This window comes from Numida meleagris, chromosome 5 (genome assembly GCF_002078875.1).
Source record: "Numida meleagris isolate 19003 breed g44 Domestic line chromosome 5, NumMel1.0, whole genome shotgun sequence".
NCBI lineage: Eukaryota > Metazoa > Chordata > Aves > Galliformes > Numididae > Numida > Numida meleagris.
In genome coordinates this window covers 1,347,068-1,369,567 of record NC_034413.1, presented here as the reverse complement: position 1 = coordinate 1,369,567, position 22,500 = coordinate 1,347,068, and the positions used below count along the sequence as shown (strand labels likewise).

General features: G+C 44.6%; 1 protein-coding gene across 7 annotated transcripts in view; it reads left to right on the top strand.

Annotated features, from left to right (window-relative positions):
• MGMT (O-6-methylguanine-DNA methyltransferase) overlaps positions 1–22,500 on the top strand; it is a 173,864-nt gene that overhangs the window by 103,960 nt on the left and 47,404 nt on the right. For 6 of the 7 annotated variants that reach the window (XR_002439081.1, XR_002439082.1, XM_021397716.1 and 3 more), the window contains exon 4: positions 10,142–10,299. The exons of the other annotated variant lie outside the window; for it this stretch is intronic. Coding sequence is in view for 4 of the 6 variants with exons in the window: in XM_021397716.1 (XP_021253391.1) it covers positions 10,142–10,299 (158 nt within the window). In the remaining 2 variants the exon portion in view is untranslated. The remainder of the gene's footprint in view (positions 1–10,141; positions 10,300–22,500) is intronic. 7 annotated transcript variants of the gene reach the window in all.

Here is a 22,500-nt window from a genome sequence, read left to right as displayed (position 1 = left end):
GCCCTGCACACAGAGGTTTTGCACAGAGCGTGAGGCTGCAGTGCTCTGTGGTCGCTCCAGGCTCCAACAGGTGATCTTGGCGTTGCTGGATCTTGCAAACTTCTCCTTCAGAAGTTCTCAAAAATGACTGTGAGAATGAAGGAAAATGCTCCTCCTGTTTTACTTTATTTTGGTTTTCCTGCTGTTGTGGGGTATTGTTCCCGCGTTAGTTTGGTTTTGAGGCAATTTGCAAGAGTTGCAAATGGGCAAGGAGCAAAGCAGCTTGTTTGTTGGGTAGTGCTCTTTTAGGAAAGATCCTGCCTGTGCAAGGGAGGGAAAGTCTCAAAGCCCTGGAGAAACGCTTTGCAGAAAGAGAGGGTGTATTTATGAACCGTGCTATTTTAATTGGCGTGTGTCAGTGTCCTATGCTCAGTCAAAGACAACATCAAGCTTGGATGCTAAGCACCTGTTGGGAACCCAGATTTTCATTAAGTGTCACAATGGGCTTTAGGGACAGCACATCCCCTTTAGTGGCAGCAGTGTGCTCACCAGGTCCTGGGCTCACCCTGTCCAATAAGAGATGCTCCGAGGCCGGACTGCGACCTGCAGTGAGGTGGTGGTTGGAACAATGGCCTTCTGAGTTCAGTTCTTAAGAGGTTCCTGATTCATCTGTATCTTAATTCATGTTAAAAGGACGGTGTATCTGCAGCTGCTGCTGCTGCTAATTCTTGGTGCTCGCTCTCATCTTGAATTCATGCACTAGCACACCTCCAGAGTCCGGTTCCACTCATTCAGCCTTGACTTTCCTTCCTGCCATTTCCCCACGTGCTCTGCAGGTCGGAGCCCGGCGCCCTGGAGCTGCCTGGGGTGCTGCAGCAGCAGGGCAGTGCACGGTCCCTGCAGCCAGCCCCAGCACAGCTAATTGCCTGCGATAAAACCGACCTCGGGAGCTTGAAGGGAGAATTCTTTTATATAAGAAAAAACTGTTTTGTAACAATTTCTTGTAAGCGCTAAAATTAACTGACTTTCTTTTAACCTAATTATAGATAGAACTGATGATATCACCTATGCTTAATGTTGCCTAACATCTCGGGTGAGAGCCTGCTGCTTCTTACAGCTTTGCGGAGTGTTTGCTTCTGTCCTTAAAGCATTTCCCATGAAATAGCTGCTAGGTTGTTGCTAGGTGAGGGGCTGCGGCCTGCGTTTGATTTCCCCCCGTCCTCAATCCAGAACAGGTTGGTCCTTTCCTGTGAAACAGTGCATAGAGAACTTTCTTTACGCAGACAGATCTTCTAGTTGTTCGGCACTGACCCCATTCAGAAACAGAAGGATGTATGAAGAAGCTGAATTAGGAGATATATATACATATATATTCCTCTGATATTAGGAATATTTTTGGTCTGCAGGTATGGCCATGCTGCTGGGCCGTTGGAGGCTGTTCATTTGTTAATAGCTTAGTCCTTTGCCGATGCTCAGTCTCCAGGAAGGAGGAGCAGAGTGGTGTTTTCTCCCGCAGTTGCTGTTTTTCTGGCTGCCCTGGGACAGCACTGAGTGTATTATGCCACCAGTTTGATTTGCTCTTGTTTTGTTCCCAGAGCTCTGGTTTCCCATCCATCCATTCTGCATCACATCCGGAATAAAACTGTTCCCTTCGAGGGGAGCAGGTCTCGTTGGCGCCTGGGCTGGGGCTGAGCCCAAAGGCTGTGCAGCTTCACAGAGCTGTGTTTTTCCTGACCTGTCTCCACGACTTCTGCTGCTGTGAAATAAAACTATACCAAATGAAATCTGGAGATAACAGGAATTAGTCTGGAAATTATTTACCTGGGGGAAAAAAAAAAAAAAAAGGAGCAGTAGTTGAGTGGGCAGCCTACTTGGTGGTGGACCGCAACGTCCCGTGTAGAGAAGAGCAGTCAGAGAATGTTTCCCTCAGAGCCAGTGCAGTGGGGTGAGCTGGGACAGGCAGCAGGATGGGTTGGGGCAGCCGGAGAAAAGGGCAGAGAATTGAGGCTGGTCAATGTAAGGAGAGGAAGGGGTGCTGGCATCGAGTGGGCGATGAAGTAGGGCTTTGGGCATTGGAATGCAGGGCAGAACACTGAGGTGGATGAAGAATCATAGGTTTTTTTGTGGTTGTCTTTGCACTTTACGATTGTTTCAACAGAGATCTTTGTCCGTAATGAGATGTACTTCTCTGGAAACACGATAAATATGTTCAGGCAAAAATAAGCCAAGACCACACAGTGTTGTCTTCCTTGAGCCTGCTCCTTGTGCTCCCGGAGAAGTCCACCTCTCGCTGATTGTTTTGTTTCCTCCACGGTCTCACAATGCTGTGTCCCAGGGCAAGATCTTGTTTGAAATCTGTGTCTCTCTATATAGGATTCCAATCAAAACTTTAATGGTACAGGGCAGTGAGTAGCATTTAATGACCTTCAGTGCTATCATTTGAGTCTTTGGGGTATTGACATTGATTTTCCTTATCTTGGCATGTGAAGACAGGAGTCCCACTCCCTTCTTTAAAGTGTTTGCTGGTACGTACTCAGAGCACAAGAATAAGCAGGCAGCACCTTCCCAAGCATCACGGCTGGCCGCAGCCACAGACACTGCCTTCACAGACACCCTCCATGTGGTACCTACATGTAGCATCATTAATTGCAGAATACTGCTCCGTTTGTACATCTGTGTGTTTGAGACGTGTGTGCAGGTGCTGCTGCTTCAGGATGAGAAGTATCCAGAAGAATTTCAATCCTTAAGAATACATAAAAACGTAGAATGGAGAAAACATCGCAAAGGTTGTACGGAAACGAATAAGTCTTAATGAGTTGTAAGTTCTTACCCTCTTCCATGAGTGCACCGATTTCTTCTCAGTACATCTTAAAAGGAAGCGTGGAAGGGGCGTTTCAACAAGAACTGCAGTGTGTTTTCTGTTCGTGGCAGCTCTCCTCCTTTTTTTTAATCTGTGACTGCTGTCATACAGACACTGCAGTGATAAGAAGCTAAATTAAACGATGTAAGAATGTGCTTCCCCGTGAATTTCAAGCTTTAAAAGGCTGCTTTGTTCGTTGATTCGGTTGTGGGGAAAAAAAATGCAAGGCAGACATATGGCTATTTGAACTCTTTATTTGCCACATTTACAATATTAATAACACTGTTTCTAGAAGTTGTCACATCAAGTAAAAGATCTTCATTCCAGACCGTCTTTTGGGGCCAAATTGAGACTGGATGCATGCATTTAATAAATTGTAGTCTCAAGTAGTCATTTTTGTAAATAATTAGCTTCAGTGAAAGAATAAGTTAGCATATTGTATGCATCTAATGTTGCAAATGTACATACAGCAAACTTTCCTATTAATCAACAGTCAAGCACTGTAAGTTGGGTCTCATACATAATGAATTGTTCTTAAACCTCATGGGTTTCATTGATAGAAAAATAAGAGAAAACACGAGTGTAGTAAGCTTTTGAATAAAATTTAACGAGATTGCTCTGCATCCTGTAATTGTTTTGGAGTCATTAGAGACCAGATAATCCATCCACAGTTTTGGGGTGGCTTTAGTCGTCATCTATCAAAGGAAGACTATTTAAATGATGTTTAGATGTTGATAAAATACATTTTTATTCATTTCCGCAAGGAAGGCTTCATTGAAGATGCCAGCTAAATGTATGTATGTTACATGAAGAATAATGCCACATGACAGAGCCTCATTTTAATGTTAATGTTTGTGTTCTAATTATTACCGATTATTGCATTTGGGAAAGTAACACACCGGCTATTCCTCTATGAGGAAAACCATTTGGAAAGACAACTGTCCACATGCTCCCACGGAGATGTGTAGGTCTGAGGAGCACAGTGAGACAGCCTTTGGTTTTCAGGCACGGCAGTTCTTTGTGCAGGCCTGATTCCTGTTGGCTTCGTGTGCATGAGGCTAGAGTGTAGAATCAGCTTTAATCATTTGCAAAATAAAAAAAGGAAATGCTATTGACGCAGCTGTGAAGTACATAAACTTTTAAATTACGTGTGCCTCTCATATGTATTTACTGACAGAAGAGCTACTGCTCGGATTCTAGGGGGTCTGCAGAGTGATTGAGGACCGTGTCCAAATGAGCTGTGGAAGCTGGGTGTCCCTGACTGCCCCAGCTGCTGGTGCTGAGGGCAGAGGTAACCCACAGCACTCAGGGCCAGGAGCTCTCCTGAGCTGGGGATAGCACTGACCAGGGCTGCAGCATGGCTGAGGGCGGTATGTCTGCATGAGAAGCACAAGGGAGCAGGGCACGGGTTCGTAGGCATGGGCTTGTGTGGTTTTGGGGCTGCAATGTGGAAAAAATGCCCTGGGGAGTTTCCCCTGATGACCAAAGGAGCCCTGTTTCTCACTGGTCTTGAATCCCTTGGACACTCGGCTGGTCCTGTTGGATGCTCCTCAGGTTGTTTCGTTTCTCTCGTGACCTTACATCTCCATCCAGAACAATTCCCTGAGGTGATGACAGAATTCTGCTGTAATTGGGCAGTATTTCCAAAAATGTTTTCTTCTCCAGCCATGGGTAGATTGATGGATTCATAGCATTGTATCAGAGAATTCCTTCTGTGAGGTCAGCTCCAGGAACCTGATGCGTGTTCAGGAGGTGCCTGCCTGCTTTGTGCCTCCATGACCACTGGGGCAGCAACTGAGGTCTGGTCCCCACGGCCCCAGACAGGTTGGTCCAGCAAACCCTGGGGTCTCTCATGGTCAGGCTGCTTGGGGAAGGTTTCTGTAATCTCTTCCCTTTTGTTGTTACTTTTTTGGGGGAATTTTGAGGAAAGAAAAACGGATTTGGTAACGTTGCCATACAAGATACAGATGAGGGTTGTTGTTTGGTTTTTTTTCTTGCAGTTGTACTTCTTCACTCTGTTTCTTCTTCTTTATCAATGCATTTTCTAGCAGAGAATTTTTCATCCTTATTGGGTGCGGCCTGGTAACTTTTGGACCTTTGTCATGTAAAAGCCTCTAAGAAATTCTGTGACCAATGCAGTGTGAGAATACACAGGTCCTGCTGACAGTAATCTGTCCTGGGTACCCCAACCTGCGGCTCATTTTCAGACTGGGGATGCTGAGTGGTGTGCTGCCCTTATACATGTGCTCACAATTTCTAGAGCCAACACTCTCTTAATTAGGGCCAATACATTTAGATTTTACTGCGTAGTATGAAGCTAATGAAGAAAATTGCTTGTGGTCTTTGTTCAGGGAATAGTGACAGGAATTAGGGATGTCCTTAAAAAGTACAGAATTAAATGACATGTGTCTGAGTGTCCAAGTACCATTATTTTTACATTCCTGAATATAACAGATCATTGCAAGCCCTACAATCTTCAGTGCCATGTGTACCTCGGTGTCAAAATAAAGCTTAGTTTGTAGCAGCCTGGCAAAAACCCAGATATCTGTGATAGGAGGTTGGGTAAAACCAGATGCTCCATGTCCTTTTTCTGCTTCTTATTTTTTGTTTATTTTACATCTTTATCCCTGCTGTTATCTGAGTGGAAGTGTTGTAGTTATAGTAATATAATAATGCAATTATCCGAGCCTGCCCGTCTGTGCCAGTGGCCCTTCGCTGAGTGCAGTCTAGCTGCACAGGGAGCTGCAATTCTTGTGTTAGTTGGGGAGCTTTTTTATTTTGTATTTTAAATGAATTGAAATAAAGGGGAATCTTCATTAGCTCAGCATCTGTAGCACTTCACAGACTTCTTAGGCAAACCACTAGAGGGTGAGGTGGGCATCGATGGATAAAGCGTTCAGGTGTGGGAGGCGACGCTGCATCGTCTGCTGTGTTCAACCCATCCATTATAACGGATACGTACGTAACTTTTATTTATGTAAATGCACAAATAAATATATGCATACATTGCAGGTGCTGATACAACAGTGTCGTAGCATTTTCCTAGCTTCCCCTTCAGGAAACTGCCAGCAGAGCTGTTATGACATATACTTTGAGTTGCGTGATTTGTAAGAAAGAGAATATCTTGTAATGTTTCAGTTACATGCTACGGAGATCTGATGAAGGCAAAAAGATGCTCAGAAATAAAAGGAATAATTAGAATCCCAGCAGTGTAGGAGATGGCTGCCCGCTGAGGCTCTTCGTCGTGAGACACGGCATTTCTCTGGTTTTCCTGACAGATACCCTATTGAGAATGATACTGAAGCCAATTTGCTGCTTACATGATTATTTTGGAAGCATGTTAGAAACTTCCGAGTCTTGGCAAATGGTTTGGAAGGAGTCTGCTACACTGAAGCAGGTGACGTTGCTGAGTTTCTCCCCCTTTGCTACAGCTGTGCTCTTGGACATCACCACCACGAGCCAGCGCTCAGCGTGGGGATCTGCAGCAGCAAGAGCCATCCCGAGAGAGAGCCGAAGCATCAGGAAAACATAGCAATCATCTTCATTCTTACTTTTAAATATCTGCTTTCTATGTCTTCAAACAAGCACGCTTTTTCTATTTGAGGGCTATGTTGTTTTAATTAAGCATCGCGTAGGAAAGCCGTGTAGAGGAGTCAGTCATCTGCAGCTGAATGGCCACTTACCAGCAACAGAAAGTCTAAAAACAAAAAGCAACTTTAAAAAAAAAAAAAAGCATTAATGACTCAGTGACCGGGTAAAAATACGAGAGGAATTGGGATGTTGTGAGATGGCGGGCAGCAGCCAGAGAGGACAGGCTCCCTTGGAAGTGGGAGTGATTTAAAGAACACTGCTGCGTTTTAAGTAAATGCTTCTCGTTATTCTAGCCGCCTTGCAAAAATGGTGCTGGTGCTTTTTAACAAAAGATAATGGCATTCTGGAACCAGCTGGATTTCCTATCGCTTCTGTTTATCTTTTTGCTTTTTCAGGTGAAACGTGCTTGTTTTCTTTTCCCATGTAAAACCGAATAACCTCATGTTGAATGATGGGTTTAAGGCTTTGGCTTTCCATAGCAAATCAGGGAGCACGCGGCCATCCCTCTGCGTGCTGGTGGGGGCACGTCCCTCCCACGGGGCATCACCACGGCAAGGACCTGGCCAGGAGACTCCTTGTCCCTGTTTGTTGCTGGAGGTTAGGCACAGGTGGTTCATGTAAGTGCTAGGTGGCTATTTGCCTCTAGTCTCAGCCAACTAACTTTCTCCTGTCCATCTCCATGTTTGATATGATAACAATTAATGTGTGGAATGGGGCACTGAGAAACCTTGCAAGGAAGCTGGACGCTGAGCAGAGGGGGAACGGTTTCCCGTAACCTAATCTACTCTCCTTTTCTTCTCATGAATGTTTTGAGACCGCTTTAGCCTTGCTTTTTGAAATGTACGTGTGGTTTAGTCGGACCAAAGTGTGGCTTTGAAGCCTCAGAAAAGGCTTTTAGAGGCAGCTGGTGTTTTAAGTTGAATTTTTAATGACGAGGTAGTTTGCAGAAGGAGTAGTGCCATGCAACTTCGGGAGGAGGAGGAGGAGGAGGGCCAGTAAGAGATGCCTATGCATTAGTTATGTTCTGTCTTCTTCTTTATTAATGTTGTCAAACTCCCAGGAATGGTTGTTAGCATTTCTAGCCAAGCAAAATTAAGATGAATATTTTTTTATATTTCTGCCAGCGCGAGCCTCTCGGCACCTATGTTGGTGAATCGACTTTGTATTCTACAGGAAAAGCAATCAATGCGTTCTTAGAAAGCACCACCTCTTCTTGCAGAGCTTTGCTTTCCACGACCACGGCAGCAAGCAGAGATGGGAGATGTGGAAACAGCCAAGTGGTGGGAGAACAGCCCCACGGCAAGGACACGGAGGTGTCCAGCAGCGACGCGGGAGCGCCCTGGGGACCAGTGGCTTCTGCTCGGAGCAGGGGGGTGGGCAGACCCCGCGGGCTGCATTGCTGGGCACAGCTGGCATCCTGCTTGGGGGCTGCTGCTGCGGAGCGGCGAGGGGACGTGTTCCTTTGGTTTTACGGCAGCGTTATAGCCCAAATCATTTCCAGGCTCCCGAGTATGTGAAGCAAGATGATGTGAAAACCATAAGGTTACTGTAGTTCTGAGTGCTTTCTATGCTCTTCTGGATAAATGGAGCAGAAAAGTCTCCCAACTTCTCTTGGTGATTTCGAAGGCAGTATTATATTCTGTAGTTATGATATTGTCGTAGCTCTAACAATCCACAGTAAAACTGAGCCCTATTCTGCTGTGCACTGTGTGTGTGTGGAATCGCTGATGATCCTTGGTGCCGAGAGCTTGGCTTGAGGTCTGTGTCATACAGATATTTATCTGGAAATGTTTATGCGCAGATTTTCACACCTTTTATTCTCAGCAAAGAGATTATTAAATAGCAAGGAAACAAAATAGAGATCAGTTTCATAATGCAAATTGATAATAGTTTCTCCCTTTCCCCTTTTCCTCCAAAAAAAAAAAAAAAATTACAAGCTGTGAGTAGTTTGGTAAATAAATGGAAAGAGATAGAGGACTGCACTTGATTTCTAGCAAACTGGATCCAAAGCTGGTTCTTCATTTTCCTTTTTCTTCCACCCCAAGCCATCAGCTCGTCCTATTCTCCTGCTGCTGGAGAATTTTAATTGTCCACCTCTATGTCCCTCTTCTTCTCTGCCACTTTCTAATCAGTAATTATGTGGCCTTCAGTGGTTAACAGTTAATCAGAAAATGAATTGGGGCTGGGGGAAATTGCAGGGGCGTTTGATCACGCACCAGACGAGAGTGAGGGTTCTGCTTCTGAGAGTAAGCTCCCTCCTGCACATCATTTGTCCTATCCGGAGGCAGGGCCGGGGTGGCTGCCTGATTACACGAGTGTCCTGGTGTGTTCGGCTCCGACAGCTTTTGTGGATCAAGCATTTGAAGGCGCTGGGTCTTTTTGTAAAGGTGCCTTGTGGCAAAAGCGGGCCTGGTGTCTTTTATGCCATTACTGGTACATGATGCAGTTCATTTTCTCAGGCTTTCTGCTAGGAGGTAACTGACAAAATATTTTCTCTCCATTGCTGCACATCTCGAGCGTACCAGTGAATTGATTTTACTTTTTCCCCACAACTGTATGGCAGAATTGCTATGGTTTTCTTGTGCTGTCCCTCATGTATTTTGGTATTTCTACAGTTTTCTCTCCTTTCTGCTCCGTTGTGGCCCGTACAACCTATTGCAGCAGGCAGTTCTGTTGAGTCTAACCAGCACACAGCTGAGAACTCGTTGTTCTGGGCTCTGGATGCATTTCCAGCTGGGGTAAAAGCTGCAGTATCAGGATGGTGTTGCTGAGGTTTGTCAGATCCAGGTACGAGGTTGCTGGCAGGGCTTGCTGGTCTGGCAACTGCTCTTGGTGTTGACTCCGTATCACTCTCCCGGTGGTTTCATGCTACTGGGCTGTTTGGTTACAGGTGTGCTGAAACCAGCCCCTGTGGTTCTGAGAGGTCTCGTGGAGCAGCAGGAGATCGCCATGACCTCCTCCCCACCACTGCTGTGCCTAACCCAGGGCTTACAGCTCGGGGAGCGGGGCTGAATATTTGCAGATGTGGTGTTCACGTTGTCAGCGCTCTCATACAGGCATTGCTCTTCTGTAGAAAAAGAAGAAAAAAGCAGCTAGAGAAAAAGGACATTTTCATTTGCGGGTGCTTTCTGTTCGTTTGCTTTGCTCTTCAGCATCCTGAAAGCATGAGCTGCCATTGAAAATCAAATGAGTTCTCAATTGCTTCCTTCCAATTCAATAAGAGGAGGAAAGCAGAAACCTGCCAACGTCGCTGGAAGGAGTCGCGGAAGAGGAAAGCGCTGGCTCTGCAGAAACCTGCTTCCTCTTCTTCCTTCCCCGGCAGGGCTCTGGGGGCCGCACCGTGCCCGCGGGTGCGTGGAGGAGCCTCTCTCCATCCCAGGGAGACCCGGGACGTGTCCTCCAACGGGCCGGGCTGGTTTCCTCCTGTTGCTCCCTGAGGTTTCCCGTTTAGGAGTGGTCTTTCCTTCTCGCCCATCCTTTATTTTCTTCTGACAGGTCTGAGCGACCTCATGTCCCCGCGGCGTATGGAGAGGTGACGTGGATGAAGTTTCGTGCCTGCTCTTATGACTCTCCTTGCTTTCGTCAGAGAAGAAAAAGTTTTTGAGCCTGTGCCTCGGGACTGAATGTTTTTGAGACTATTCAGTCTTCTGCTACTGTAAAGAGTATGAATGCTTGCTTTCGTCATTGACAGTCTGACATCTCTGCCCGCAGGACGGAGGCCCCGTTGCGCTGTGAGCTGTGTGGCGGTGCGGCCGCCATGCCGGAGCCTCTGCAGCAGTGTGTGGCCTGGCTGAGCGCCTACTTCTGCGAGCCCAGCAGGATGGGGCAGCTGCCCCTGCCGCCCTTCCACCACCCCATGCTGCAGCAAGGTCAGTGCCCGGCTCGTGGTAGCTGTAGTCATGGAGTAGTCAGGTTGGGAGCACGTACAGAGCCCCCGGCTCTTCCCCTATCGTGGGCTGGCTGCCCACAGCAGTGCATCCATCATGGCGGCCACCTCCGGGGATGGGGCACCCGCAGCTCTGGGCACCTGTGTTGTCTGATTTGGACATCTGTAGACAGCAAGTGCTGTTACAAAGTAGTTAGGATGCTCATGTATTTAGAGGGAGACGTGATCCAAGAAAAGCTCCTCCTTACTGTTTCCCATTCACTGGTGTTTTCTTGAAGGCCTCGTAACAGAAGTCAATCACATGAAATGAAGTAGGCCACAGGATTAAAAACATCAAAACAAAACTGAGAAAAAAGCCAACACAATAAAAACAAAAGTCTGCTTTTTGCGGTGGCCTCTTGTCGATCCGTGAATATAATCATTTCCCAGTGAATTAAATTGCAACATCATGGCCTCAAGTTGTGCCAGGGGAGATTTAGGCTGGACATTAGGAAACATTACTTTTCTGAAAGAGTGGTTACGTGCTGGGACGGGCTGCCCAGGGAGGTGGTGGAGTCACCATCCCTGGAGGTGTTCAAGAGACGTTTAGATACAGCGTTGAGAGCCATGTTTTAGTGGGGTTATTGGTTGTAGGTGGATGGTTGGACTGGATGATCTTGTAGGTCTTTTCTAACCTAGCTGATTCTATGATCTATTTTTTAACTGAACTGATTTCACAGTAACACAGGACTAAAAAAGGGCTAGTATCTCCTGTGCTACCATAGCTCTGTTTTTCACATGAACCCCAAGTTATGCGTACTCTTCTGTTGTGTGGTTCTAGGTGAAAGTAAGTTATGTGTGCATAGGTTTGTATTTTAAATTGTAGGAGAAATGTGTCAGTAAAAAGATTGCCAGTTTTACATGTGGAAAGGAGCAGCTGTTCTTACAGTCACACATTTGCAAAACTCAGCTGTGTCTGCTGCTAATTGCTGGTTTTATTCAAATTCTTATAGATAATAGGTTTCTTCTTGCTCATGCACTTTCTCATTCTTAAATATCTGATGGCAGCTGCAAGGAGCAGAACAAAACCAAAATGCAGTTGTTCTGCTCTTATACAGATCGTCAGACTTGTTTTCTAAGGGGACGAGTCATAAATTGTATGAGATCTTCAGAGTTACCTTTATTTTAGTGGTGAACTTCTATGCTAATTATTTCACGTTAAGAAAAGCGCTCGATGCAACGTCTTTTGGACTCAAATTACAAGGCAGGGGTTGAGTGCCTTTAACATTTTGAACATTGCACTGTCTCCTGCGAATATTTATACAAAATTCTCATTTTTACCAACTCAAAAAAAAAATTTTTTTTTAGAAGTTTCAGCGGAAGCATCCAATTAACATATGGGAGAACATACGACCGTATGACATTTCGTTTGTCAAAATCTCCAAAATGTTCGCTCAGTGCCGTGTGCCAGGTGGCTGCATTATCACCGGAGTATTTCCTTGTTAGCTGGGATGATGTTAAAATTCCAGTGTAGTTCTGCTGTTTGCACTCGGGGTGACACCAGGTGTGCATGCTTTTTGGGGAGAGACACGTACAGTTCAATTTGTCTGTCAGTGAGAGTTGGCAGTACTGCGAAGTTAAGGATTTGGTGCTTATTTACTTCTTCGCATTTACATTTGAAAGTGCCTGTTCATTTCTCCAGGCACTTAAAAATGCAGAGCAAACGTAAGTGCGAGCACGAGGACCCGCCATGGGGAAGGCTCCTCTCCTCACGTGTCTCTGCCCATCTGCAGCTCTCAGACTGGCCATTGCAACCTGAGGCTGTGCCCGCCTGCAGTGCTGTGCTGTGACCCTGGGTGATGCCTTTTCAATAAGGACTGATGCTTGGCTGTTTTCTTTCTTCTTAGTCGGTGCTTTGGTCAAACTTTATTTTTTTTTTTTCCCTGTGGCAGCGTTATCTGAGGACATGCTCATAGCTGAGCGTGTTTACAAGAGGACTCTTAAAAATATAAAGTGCTTTCAGGATGAAGCACTTCGCAATGAGCGATCGCTTTCCTGCAGTTACTTTTGCGCCAAATAGTAAGATACAGTTCCTTACATAGATAAATACGTTAACAACTAACTTAGTGGTAGCAGAAGAAGAGAGATTTGTGAATTCAGAAAGTCCAGGGGCCCTCCAGCAGATGTCGTTGGCCAAAGCAGTGATCCCACTGCGTGCTTTTCTTCCTGCGTGCCCCTTCCCGCGGTCACTGTGCTGCAGACATAGAGCAGTGTGGTCATCATGCCACTATCGGCACATGTAACTCAGCTATCATTCACATGTGCATTACTGCTGCCCCAGCAGCCTGCATTCTGATGTGGCTCCAGATGCTCATCTCATGTCCTCGCTTTTCCAAAGTGCTTTCAACTCTCGAAAAAGGGGAAAGGCATGTAAGAGCACTCCGAAAACAGAATGAGGCATTCCTCCTCATAACCCATCGCTGCTAAGTTTGACTCTGAAGCACCAGTGCTGCAGCACAGCCTGGGAGCTGAGGGCTGCCTCCTCCACACCTGCAGAAGCTGTCGGCGTACCAGCTGGCTGCTCCCAGCAAATGCAGCTGGTTCCTTTCCTGTTGGCAGTGCGTTGGTTTTTTTTTGTTGTTGTTGTTGGTTTTGTTTTGATTTGATTTTAATGTAATTGAAAACTGGAATTTCCAACAGTCGGCCTCACGTCCAGTGCTCAGTGTCGAATTTCAGCGACCTAGGAAAGAGGAGGTATTTCCTGCTTCTCTGCAGCCTGACTTCAAGGTGTTACACCTCGGGAAAATCTCTGCACGTTTATCATGGAGTGTGATTAATTGTTCTTAATGTACCGTGGTCATTAGTCCCTGCTGTGTATGATGAAGAACAATGGACCTTGTTACTGTTTTGAAGCCTACGCATGAGTTGTTTGATTTGCGAGTTCATGAAATGGTAAAGGAAATGCTAAATTGGCCAATCATGAATTTCCTGGCTTTTCCTTATTTGTGCCTTACAAACCTGCTGCTGGAGACCACAGCGAGCATCGCAGCACTGGGTACTGCAGCGGGGAGCAGTGCCGTGTTTGCAGACCAGATGGCTTATTAGAGCAACAAGAGCGGAGGAAATTGGACACACACAAGAGTTTTCCTTTGCCCTGTGACAAGCAGCAGCCCTGGGGCTCTGCTCTTTGCATGCCACGCCGTGCCCAGCTGCCCTCACTGCTGGACGAGCTCCTTTTGCTTTGCAGAGACGCGGTTCTGTCCCTGTATTGCGGGTGTGGGCCCGAGGTGAAGGCATTTTCTGGTTGTCGAGCTCGGGCACACTGCTTTCACATAAGCTGCATATTCCGTGTCCGTGTGAGGGAGGAGGACTCTGGTCCTCCACCTGCAACCGAGGGCAGAAAAAGCAGCACGGAAAGCCAGAGCAGGAGCAATTTGAGGATGGAGGCCAGGGAGGTGAGTTTTGCAAGCCAGCTTAGCAGCTGAAATTTCCCGTGTATAATGCATGTTATTCATCCAAGAAGGGATATTGATGAAACACCTCATACATAATGGGAGCCGAGTCTTCAAAGACAGCGGCGGTGCCTCCATTCCCCCTTCAAGATGACTTCGCGCCGTGCCCAGGCCTGTAATCAATAATTACCCTGTGATTTCCTGGGAGCCTCCTCGCTCAGAGAGGCGAACCACAGCACGGCAGACGAGCGAGCCTGGTGCAGGCACCGCAAAGGGCGGTGAAGCACGCTGTGAAACGCTGCTTGCCGGCTGAAGGAACGGCTTGCTGCCCGAGCTTTGGGGGCACCTCTGTGGGAGGGGACTTGGTCCTCCAGCTGGCAGGAAAGAATCGTGCTCCCGTGGCTGGGCCGGCGTGCCTGGGGGATCGCTCCCTTCAGAAAGAACCTGGCCGGAAAACCCTCCCCTTGAGAGCGTCTCGCTGCTCCTTCACCTCGCTGCCAGTGGGAGCACTTCTTTGTTCCACTGCTTTTGCACATCCTAAACTATTAGGAAATAAAATGAAGCAAATGAAGATAAAAAAAAAATTAAGATAAAAAAGCAGATATTCGGCATTCCCTCTGTAACGCAGCAAAGACCAAAGTGTTTTCTTCCTTTCTGTGGTTGAAATGCTCAAACAACAAGTTTTCTAAAGGACACTGGGGCTGTTGGTTTGATTGACTTCTGAGACATCAGGTCCGATATGTCCGGAATGCTTATGTTAAAAAGAAGTATTTATTAAAGCTGCATCACTTCCCCTAAATACTGTGAGCAGTATGTCCTATTACTGTGTGCAGTATATCCAAAGAGTACATTTTTCTGTCGTGCAATTTAACCAAATAGTTTTTCAGTACGTAAAAGTCACTAAACTAAGAAAAAACATTTGCAGTATTAAGACCAATACAGGTCTCTTTTCCCTTGCTTTATGTTGAAACTAATAAATAATTGTAACAATCATTGACCTCACTGAGATACTACCTAGTAAAGCTAAAAGGTTTCAAACGTTGGGTGCCGGTTTATGGGTGATAGGATATCAGTTCACTACTCTAATATAGCGAGAAAGAAATGGCTGGTTAAAAAGTAGTTCTTTAAGTCATGAGAGTGAGAAAACTCCTTTTTGAGAACCCCAGAAGCAGAGGATATAGGGCTGAGGCTTCCAAGGCTGAAAGAGGAGAAGCCATGGCAAAAAACCTGATTAGGAGAGCAGGAGGAAGATGCTCAGGAATGTCAGATGCCAGGGCAGCCTGACAGATCTCTGCTGTCCATCCTGAGGTCACTGCATGGTGGCCATGAGCATTTTGTGTAATGAAGAAAAATATGTGATGTCACGTTTTGGTGATTTGCAGCCTTGAGGAGAACGTGAGACAATGGGAATTAAGGGTGAGAACAGGTGAGAAATGGAAAGGATGCATTTGACCTATGATGGATTTTTATTAAGCTGAAGATAACTTAGACCCATAGTAGAAGTAGCCAGAAGCATTTTAAGTGCATCTTCAACTTCAGAGTTTTCTTCTAACTCCTAGACATTGCATTACATTTGCCCAGTGTTAGCAGTACAGTAAATACTGAAGTGAATGAAATTTTCACAATGTTGCTGTCTTTATTAACCTGTAATTTTTAACGTGATGGCCTGTGGATATGAGATGTATCTATAGAGACATAAGGCTCTACAGAGCTTTACATAATTTTAATTTTCTTCGATCTTGTGTATGTCTTGTAACTTTATTCGCCCTTTTAAACTAAATTGCACTTACTTTTGAATGACTTTTCTAACATCGCCCAATTTACATAAATCCATACACAGCGTCTGAAAACACTCTGGCTGGCTGGAGCTTGTGAGGCTGATAGGCAGCTAAAGAATACAGGGCAAATAACTACCTCTGCCTCTTACCAAACAATGGAGTTATCAAGTTCGCTGTTCACTTTTCTTCCCAGTTATGAGATGTATGTTGATTTGCTGTGTGGTAATAGAGAAGAGAGAAGGAGAGACATTGTGTCTTCGTGGTGTTTTGTATTGCTTTTACTTTTGTTTTCAATTCCTAAATGAGGTTTTGTAGGAGGGAGTTTTAAAAACCATTTTTGCGATGGGCAAGCCAATGTAACAGTGTTACTCAGCCTGCTTCTCTTGGGAGCCTCTTTGCATTCAAAACCTTCATGGCATTTTCCACATGCATGAGAGAGAAAAAAGTTATTCTGAGGATACAGTACACACAGTTGTGCCAAGACCCATAGGTCTTCCCTGCAGCCTGCCCCTGGTGAAAGCCACGTGCACGTGATGCTCCTTTGTGAAGTCACTGTGTTCCAAGCCACCTGTTTCCTCCCTCCATCAAATACAAGGCACATGTTGATCCTCATTCTGAAAAAGTGAACAGTAACGTGGAAAAGGACTTCCTCTACCTGGAGTCGTGTCCTTATCACCTTTACCTGCACGTGCAGGCCTTAGCAGCCTGCTCGCGCTGCAACCCAACGAGGAGTAAGTTTTGTTTAATCCCTTCTTCCTTTGAATTGTTTGCGTACTTGACGTACTTACAGGCCCATGTAATCTTTGCACCCTCTTTAGTAAACTGTATAATCAAGAGAAAAGAAAATAGTTTTGTTAAAATAGCCCCCCACTTTGCCTAATGAGCTTTCAGCCAAGTTTTACTTGTGGATGGGAAATAACATCAATATGCATGTAATCAGTGTTTAATGTGATGGCTGTTGTCACAACCACCTTGTTTCTAAAGGCTATTAATATTTTTCAGAAAACAAAACTATAGTGGTATTTATGGCACGCTCTACGTTTGGGCACATGGATGGGTTCATTTGAGGGGAAGCCGTTTTCTACCACAAGTATTTGCTGCTTGACCTAAGAGCGCCACTTTCTGACCCATTTCCAAGATCTTTTGCTGTAGTTTCTTTTGGAGCTTGCGAATCTGAGAGCTGACCAGTATATCCTAGGGAAAACAAGGACTGGTTTAACTGCAAAAATACACTTTTCGCTAGAAATTTGCATCCCGCGCTCTTCTCAGAATAAAATATGCAAGAACCAACATAAATGGCATACTCTTTTTTTTTTCTTTCTTTTTTTCCCCATGAATTGAGTCTTTGATGTTTGAGAGGAGCCAGTATTAAAGGACATCCCTAGAAGGCTGTAGAAATTGTTCCTATTTATGACAAATGTAAAATAGTACAAATCTAGCTGAATGTGATGGTGTCATTAGTTTGTGAATCGCATCCTTGAAAATAACTGTGGAGGAGCCAAATCGGTTTAAAAGAAGATAACAAAATGGTTTAAGCTACTTAGGTTGAATGCCAATTATATTTTAATATTCAACTGAGCATATTTTACTAAGAAAAAAGGCAGCGTCGACGCATGCATAACTCATTGGCAGCGTCGACCAGCTGTGCCACTCTTCTCTTCGAATCACTTTGTGCATTTTAGTAGCATGGTAATTTAGTAGAGAACTACCTGAGTGATGGCATTTTCAATGAGCAGGTAATCTACAGAGAATTTTTATATGGTTATGAGTTCTGTGCTTCAGCCTGGCAACACAAAAATACATCAAGACCAATTACGGTATCAACTTTCAGCGTGATACCCTTGCCACGCAAGTGCATGTATTTCTGCCCCAGGCATTTCAAATTGCATCTAATTTGAAATCTTTGGGGTTTTAATTAAATTTCAGAATATATGGAATTCTTCATTAGTACCTGCTCTGAATAGCAGATTATACTTCTCTCAGTCTCTCGTTAAAGAAGTAGGCTGTGGTAAATAGCGTGTTCAAGAACTGATCATTTGTGGTGCCTGGATATTGGGAACAGAAATAGTGAAATGCAAAATAATATCAAAAAGATTATTAGTCCAGTGAGGGACTCTTGATTTGTATTTTAATGGAATTTTACATTTCTCTTAATGATTTGCAAATTGTCCTCTGATTATAAGATGCATTAAGCTTTTCATTTTAATGGAGAGACACAGCCATTAGCAGAATTTTTTTCTGTCTTCTTTTTAGAGTGCTTCCCTGCAGCAGATAAATATTGAAACCATTAACACCTTTTGATGTACTTTATAGTGCTGCAGCTTGGACCAATACGTGAATGAATGTGGCCTTTTATATTTTAGCACTTTGCTTGGAGCTCATGATTGTCTTTGCGTGGGTGAACAATGACTGAAGCTATACGTTCTGAGGCAAGCGATAAAATAATGTGTATTTCCCAATAATTAATGCTCCAAATGTTTCAGTGAATATCATTCATATTTAATGCAGAAGGCAAAAGTAAAGCCAACAAAAGTCGAGATCTGAAATTCAGATTGAGGGTGCTCTGACCTTAACTCTGACCATCCTTTAAGGGAGGAGGATCACAGTGTCTCTCCTAGCAGGATTTCTTATGGATTCACAAACAATTTCTCAGTGGTGAAGTACACAAACATATTCTTCGTTGCTGACACAGGAATATACCCTCTTCATTTGTCAGTCTGAAAGTCAAATTTCCTGCTTGCTTTCAGCTTAACATGAGCCCTTAATGTTGTATAAACATGTTTGTGCTGATTTCATTGGGTTAGTCAGAAAGGCATGGAATTAGGGAAGAGCCTCTTTTGTGGCAGGCTGTGAGACATATGTAGTATTTTTATGATACTGCAGATTTATGTAAAATAATTGCTCTGCTAGACCAGGAAAATAAGTACTTGTTAAACTTACCAAATTATTAAAATCCCTGCAATATTCTTCCGGTACTCCAGAAAAGCAAATCATTCTTTAAGAGGTGCTGGGCAGCTGCACTCGTGTCCCCACCCCATGTCCCTCTTGCTCCCCATGCAAGCCAGAAGGTCTCTGAGCACTTTAGAGGCGTTTCCTCTTGGCCCATTAGCTCTTTCTGCAAGGACTTCCGCCAAAAAAAGGTGGTTACTTTAGGGCTGCTTATTAATTTAGCAGAGTCTAGTCTCTGGAAAACCATCAGGGGTCACTGATAGGACTTCTCCCGTGCTTGCTTCCAGGATGTCTGTTTAAATAATTTGAATCTCGGGAATTCAAATTGCAGTTCATTTAGCAGTGCACTGTGTGTGATGGCAGTGTTATCAGTCAAGAGGCTAAGTAACTTCATGAAATTGCACTTTATGTCTTCACAGTTGTTTTGCTGACTGCTTAAATGTGTACTCCTTAGCAAAAAGAAAAAAAGTACTGCAACTTTGAGGTTGAAGCCAGAAAATTCTAAGAATTAATTGCTGCTGCTTTCATATGTGCCTTGAAAAGATGTTGCATCATTTGTGAATTAGTGTTTGCAAAATGCTATGTAAGTGTTTAGACTCATCCATTAGATATTTATAATTCAATAATAATTTAATACAAACTAAAAAAGAAAACCAGTACTTTGATACTGACTTAATTTGTATGTAGTAAGCAAATAGTTTTATTTTATTACAGTTAAGCAATTTAATGAATATTATTTTTAACTTGCCCATTTACAAAGAAACTTAAGGAAATCTAAAGAAATTGCTGTTCGTGGTTTACGCAGACAGCTGAAGAGCTTATAATTTACTTTGTTCACATAATGGAGCACATTTGCATTACATCTTTCAAAATTAAAATACATTAATTTTCTAGGGCAGGTTATCTTTGGTAACAAGATCTTCGCAAAGCAACTGAGGGTGCAGATTCCTTGATCCGGAGTCATTTGGGAGTTGGTATTTAGGGCCATGTCGAAAAACGAAGCTGTGAAAACACCTCATCAATGTAATTCTAAGTGGAATTACAGAGAAAAAGCAATTACGCTTGAAGCAGCAAAAACTGCAGGAGAGATGTCGGTGCCGCACGGCCTGCCTGCCTGGGATGCGCCCCGGCCCTTGGTGTTCCTGAAGGGGACCACCACTGCACGCGGTTTCTGGTGTCGGCCTGCTGGTAGTGCTGTTGGTTGGAGGTTTCAAAGAGATTTGTGATGGCTTTCTTCCAAAGTCTTGTGGCCGGGGGTTTTGCTGTTCCCGGTGTGGATGTGGAGCTCTCGTGTCCATATGTTTGCTGGGGCGCCTGCGCGAGGCCTACTGGGACACGGCAGTAGCGCCGTGGGGAAAATGTCTCTGTTTTTAAGGCAATGTAAGAAATTCTGGTTTGTAGAATCAGTTTTGCGCCAGATTATATCAGTGTTCACTGATTTATCCCCATTTACATCACAGGAGCATGTTGGTGATAAAAAGGAAAATCTTATGGGGCACATGTGTGAAGCTGAGAGGCCCTGTTTCACTGCTTTGTGGTAGTTCTGGGCCTTACGTGGGTACGTGTGCAGGGAGGGCTGGCACGATGGGACCCCTTGCTGAGGTTTGCTGTTTGATGGTCCTGGAGCTTGCTGGGCACCCTCAGAGCTGCCCTGCTCTGCCCCAGCTCCCCAGCAGCAGCAAATCATCTGCAAACAGGAAAGGCCGTGAATTTACGTTGTCTCAATTTCAAAATCTGTCAGCTGTCCTTTGCTTTTTTTCCATTTTGGGACCTTGAACCAAAGTTCAGGATGATTCGAAATATTGATGTTAGCAAGCTTAATTTATGGCATCTACTGGAAATCATGCTTTATCAACACGCACGAGTGCAGTTGAATTCACATTTTATTTTGAGTTTGTTAATATCAAAATGACAATTCCAGCATACCGTAAATCTGCAGAAGTTTTTGCAGAACCTCCCTGTTGGAGTTTAACTGCAACCAGATGGTCCAACCTGCCCTTCCTCAATCCCTCTGTAATTAGGAAACAGCATCTTCTGTGATTTATTTAGGGGCTGCAGATAGGTTTGTACGTTGCGTTAACAGGACAAGTCAGAAGAGCTGGATCACAGCAGCATGAAGCTGCATTTTCATTGTGTTCCAACAATGCAGGTTGAGGTGGATTGAAGTCCCTTATTTATTTTTATCCTGAATGGAAAGCACAAAGTCACTTAGAAATTGCAGTAAGGTTGGTGTGTGGAGGGACCGTTCTCTGTCCTCTCCAAAATAAAAACTTCCTGTGGCCTTTAATGCTGATGAAATATGGAAAGATAACCTAAGAGGAATGAGGTAGTGGTCAATGTTTCTCAACTGATCTGATCTGCAGTGCTCTTATGTATATGCTTATAGTAGTTTCTATGTGCATTACAGGTGTCCACAAAGTCATTAAGAAGTCACTCTTACACACTTTGCACAGTTACTACCTGCTCTCAAAATCAACATTTTTGAAACAGAGCAAAAATATTTGCTCCTAAAATGAGGTTTTGAATGGCAAATGTAAGCTTGGAGCCAACCTGCTCACTGCACCACCAAACAAATCTCCTACAGCACCCGAAACGTGCAAAGGTATGACTTAGGAATGTGCCAACTAAAACCCTGACTGGTTTGCCAGTTTTAAGCAGCTTGCATTCATATGCACAATGACTCATTGAAAAGTCTTGCTGTCTTGCCTCTGTCGTGTGGAGCCATCTCCTGCAAAGCTGGTTGGTAGCGGTGCTGCCTTATCCTTGTGCTGTGGGCAGAGACTGGGGCTGTGTCAGCACTATGAGCACACTGAGCAGGACTGGAGGCAGGAGCAGAGCTCCGGTGTGTAGCTCCTCATTCATGCACTTTGTCTGCTGGTAGAAATGAAAATGCTGTCTTAGTGCAAAAAGGTGGGGATTTATTGAAATGGGGCAGCTGGTCTGCATTACAAGGAGGGACGCTTTGAAAAGGGCCACTTGAAGTTACTGCTCACTAATGAGTATTCTTTAAGATTTAACTAGAAATAGGTAAAAACAGAATTTTCTTTTGAAACAAAAGTATTAAAATATTACTCATTTTCCCTGCACCGTGACATTTTATACTTTGCAAAGCAGTGTGTTACCACTTAAAATATACCCAGTTGTTGCTTTTATTAGCCACATATTTGTACTGGCCGATGGGCATTGATGGCGAAACCTTAACGCTTTGAGCTACAATTTATACCATTTATTTTTTATGCAGCCTGAAAGGGAATACTCTGAAAATTTCCTTCAGTGCACAGGTGTGAGAGTTTTGGAGGAACTCGAAAGGAGCTCATGGTTGAAAGCAGGGGTGACATCCTGGGTCGGAGGGCTCTGCCTCTCCCGAAGTGCACAGATGAGCTCTCTGATAACTTGATCCTGTTTGTACAGCAGCTGAAAGATGCATGATGTGGGATTTTTGAAACCACAGTTTCTTGTTGGTGCTTTAATCCTGGTCTTCCTTAGGAGAGGAGCACGGAGCAGCACTGGCTGATGTTGGCTTTCTGAGCTATGCTTTTGTATGGGGCTTTGTTCATTATTCCTCTTCTGCCTGCTCTCAATGCACTGCTTCCCAGAGGTATGGATCCCAAAAGCCTACAGGGAAACCTTCCCCTGCTGGACCAGCATGCATTATGTGGCACTTAGGGACATGGGTTAGTGACAGGACTCGGTAGGTCAAGCTGGTGGTTGGACTTGATGATCTTGAAGGTCTTTTCTAACCTAGATGATTCTATCATTTTATCTACCCCTTTCTGCTGCATCAGCAGATACCACTTGTAAGGCCCAATGTGGTCAAGGGCTGCTGCACTATCACTGTGTAAGACTCTGCATCTGATAATAGGCATTCACTTGCCAGCATGTGTGCTATCAACTCAAGATTCAAGTGCTCTCTCCCCACTCCCATCTTGTAGGAGGACAAAAGTAATTAGAACAAGTTATTACTCAGCAAGCTTGGCTGCACCGTGGGCTGAGCTTCAGCTGAAGGGCCAGCGTGGCACATTACTC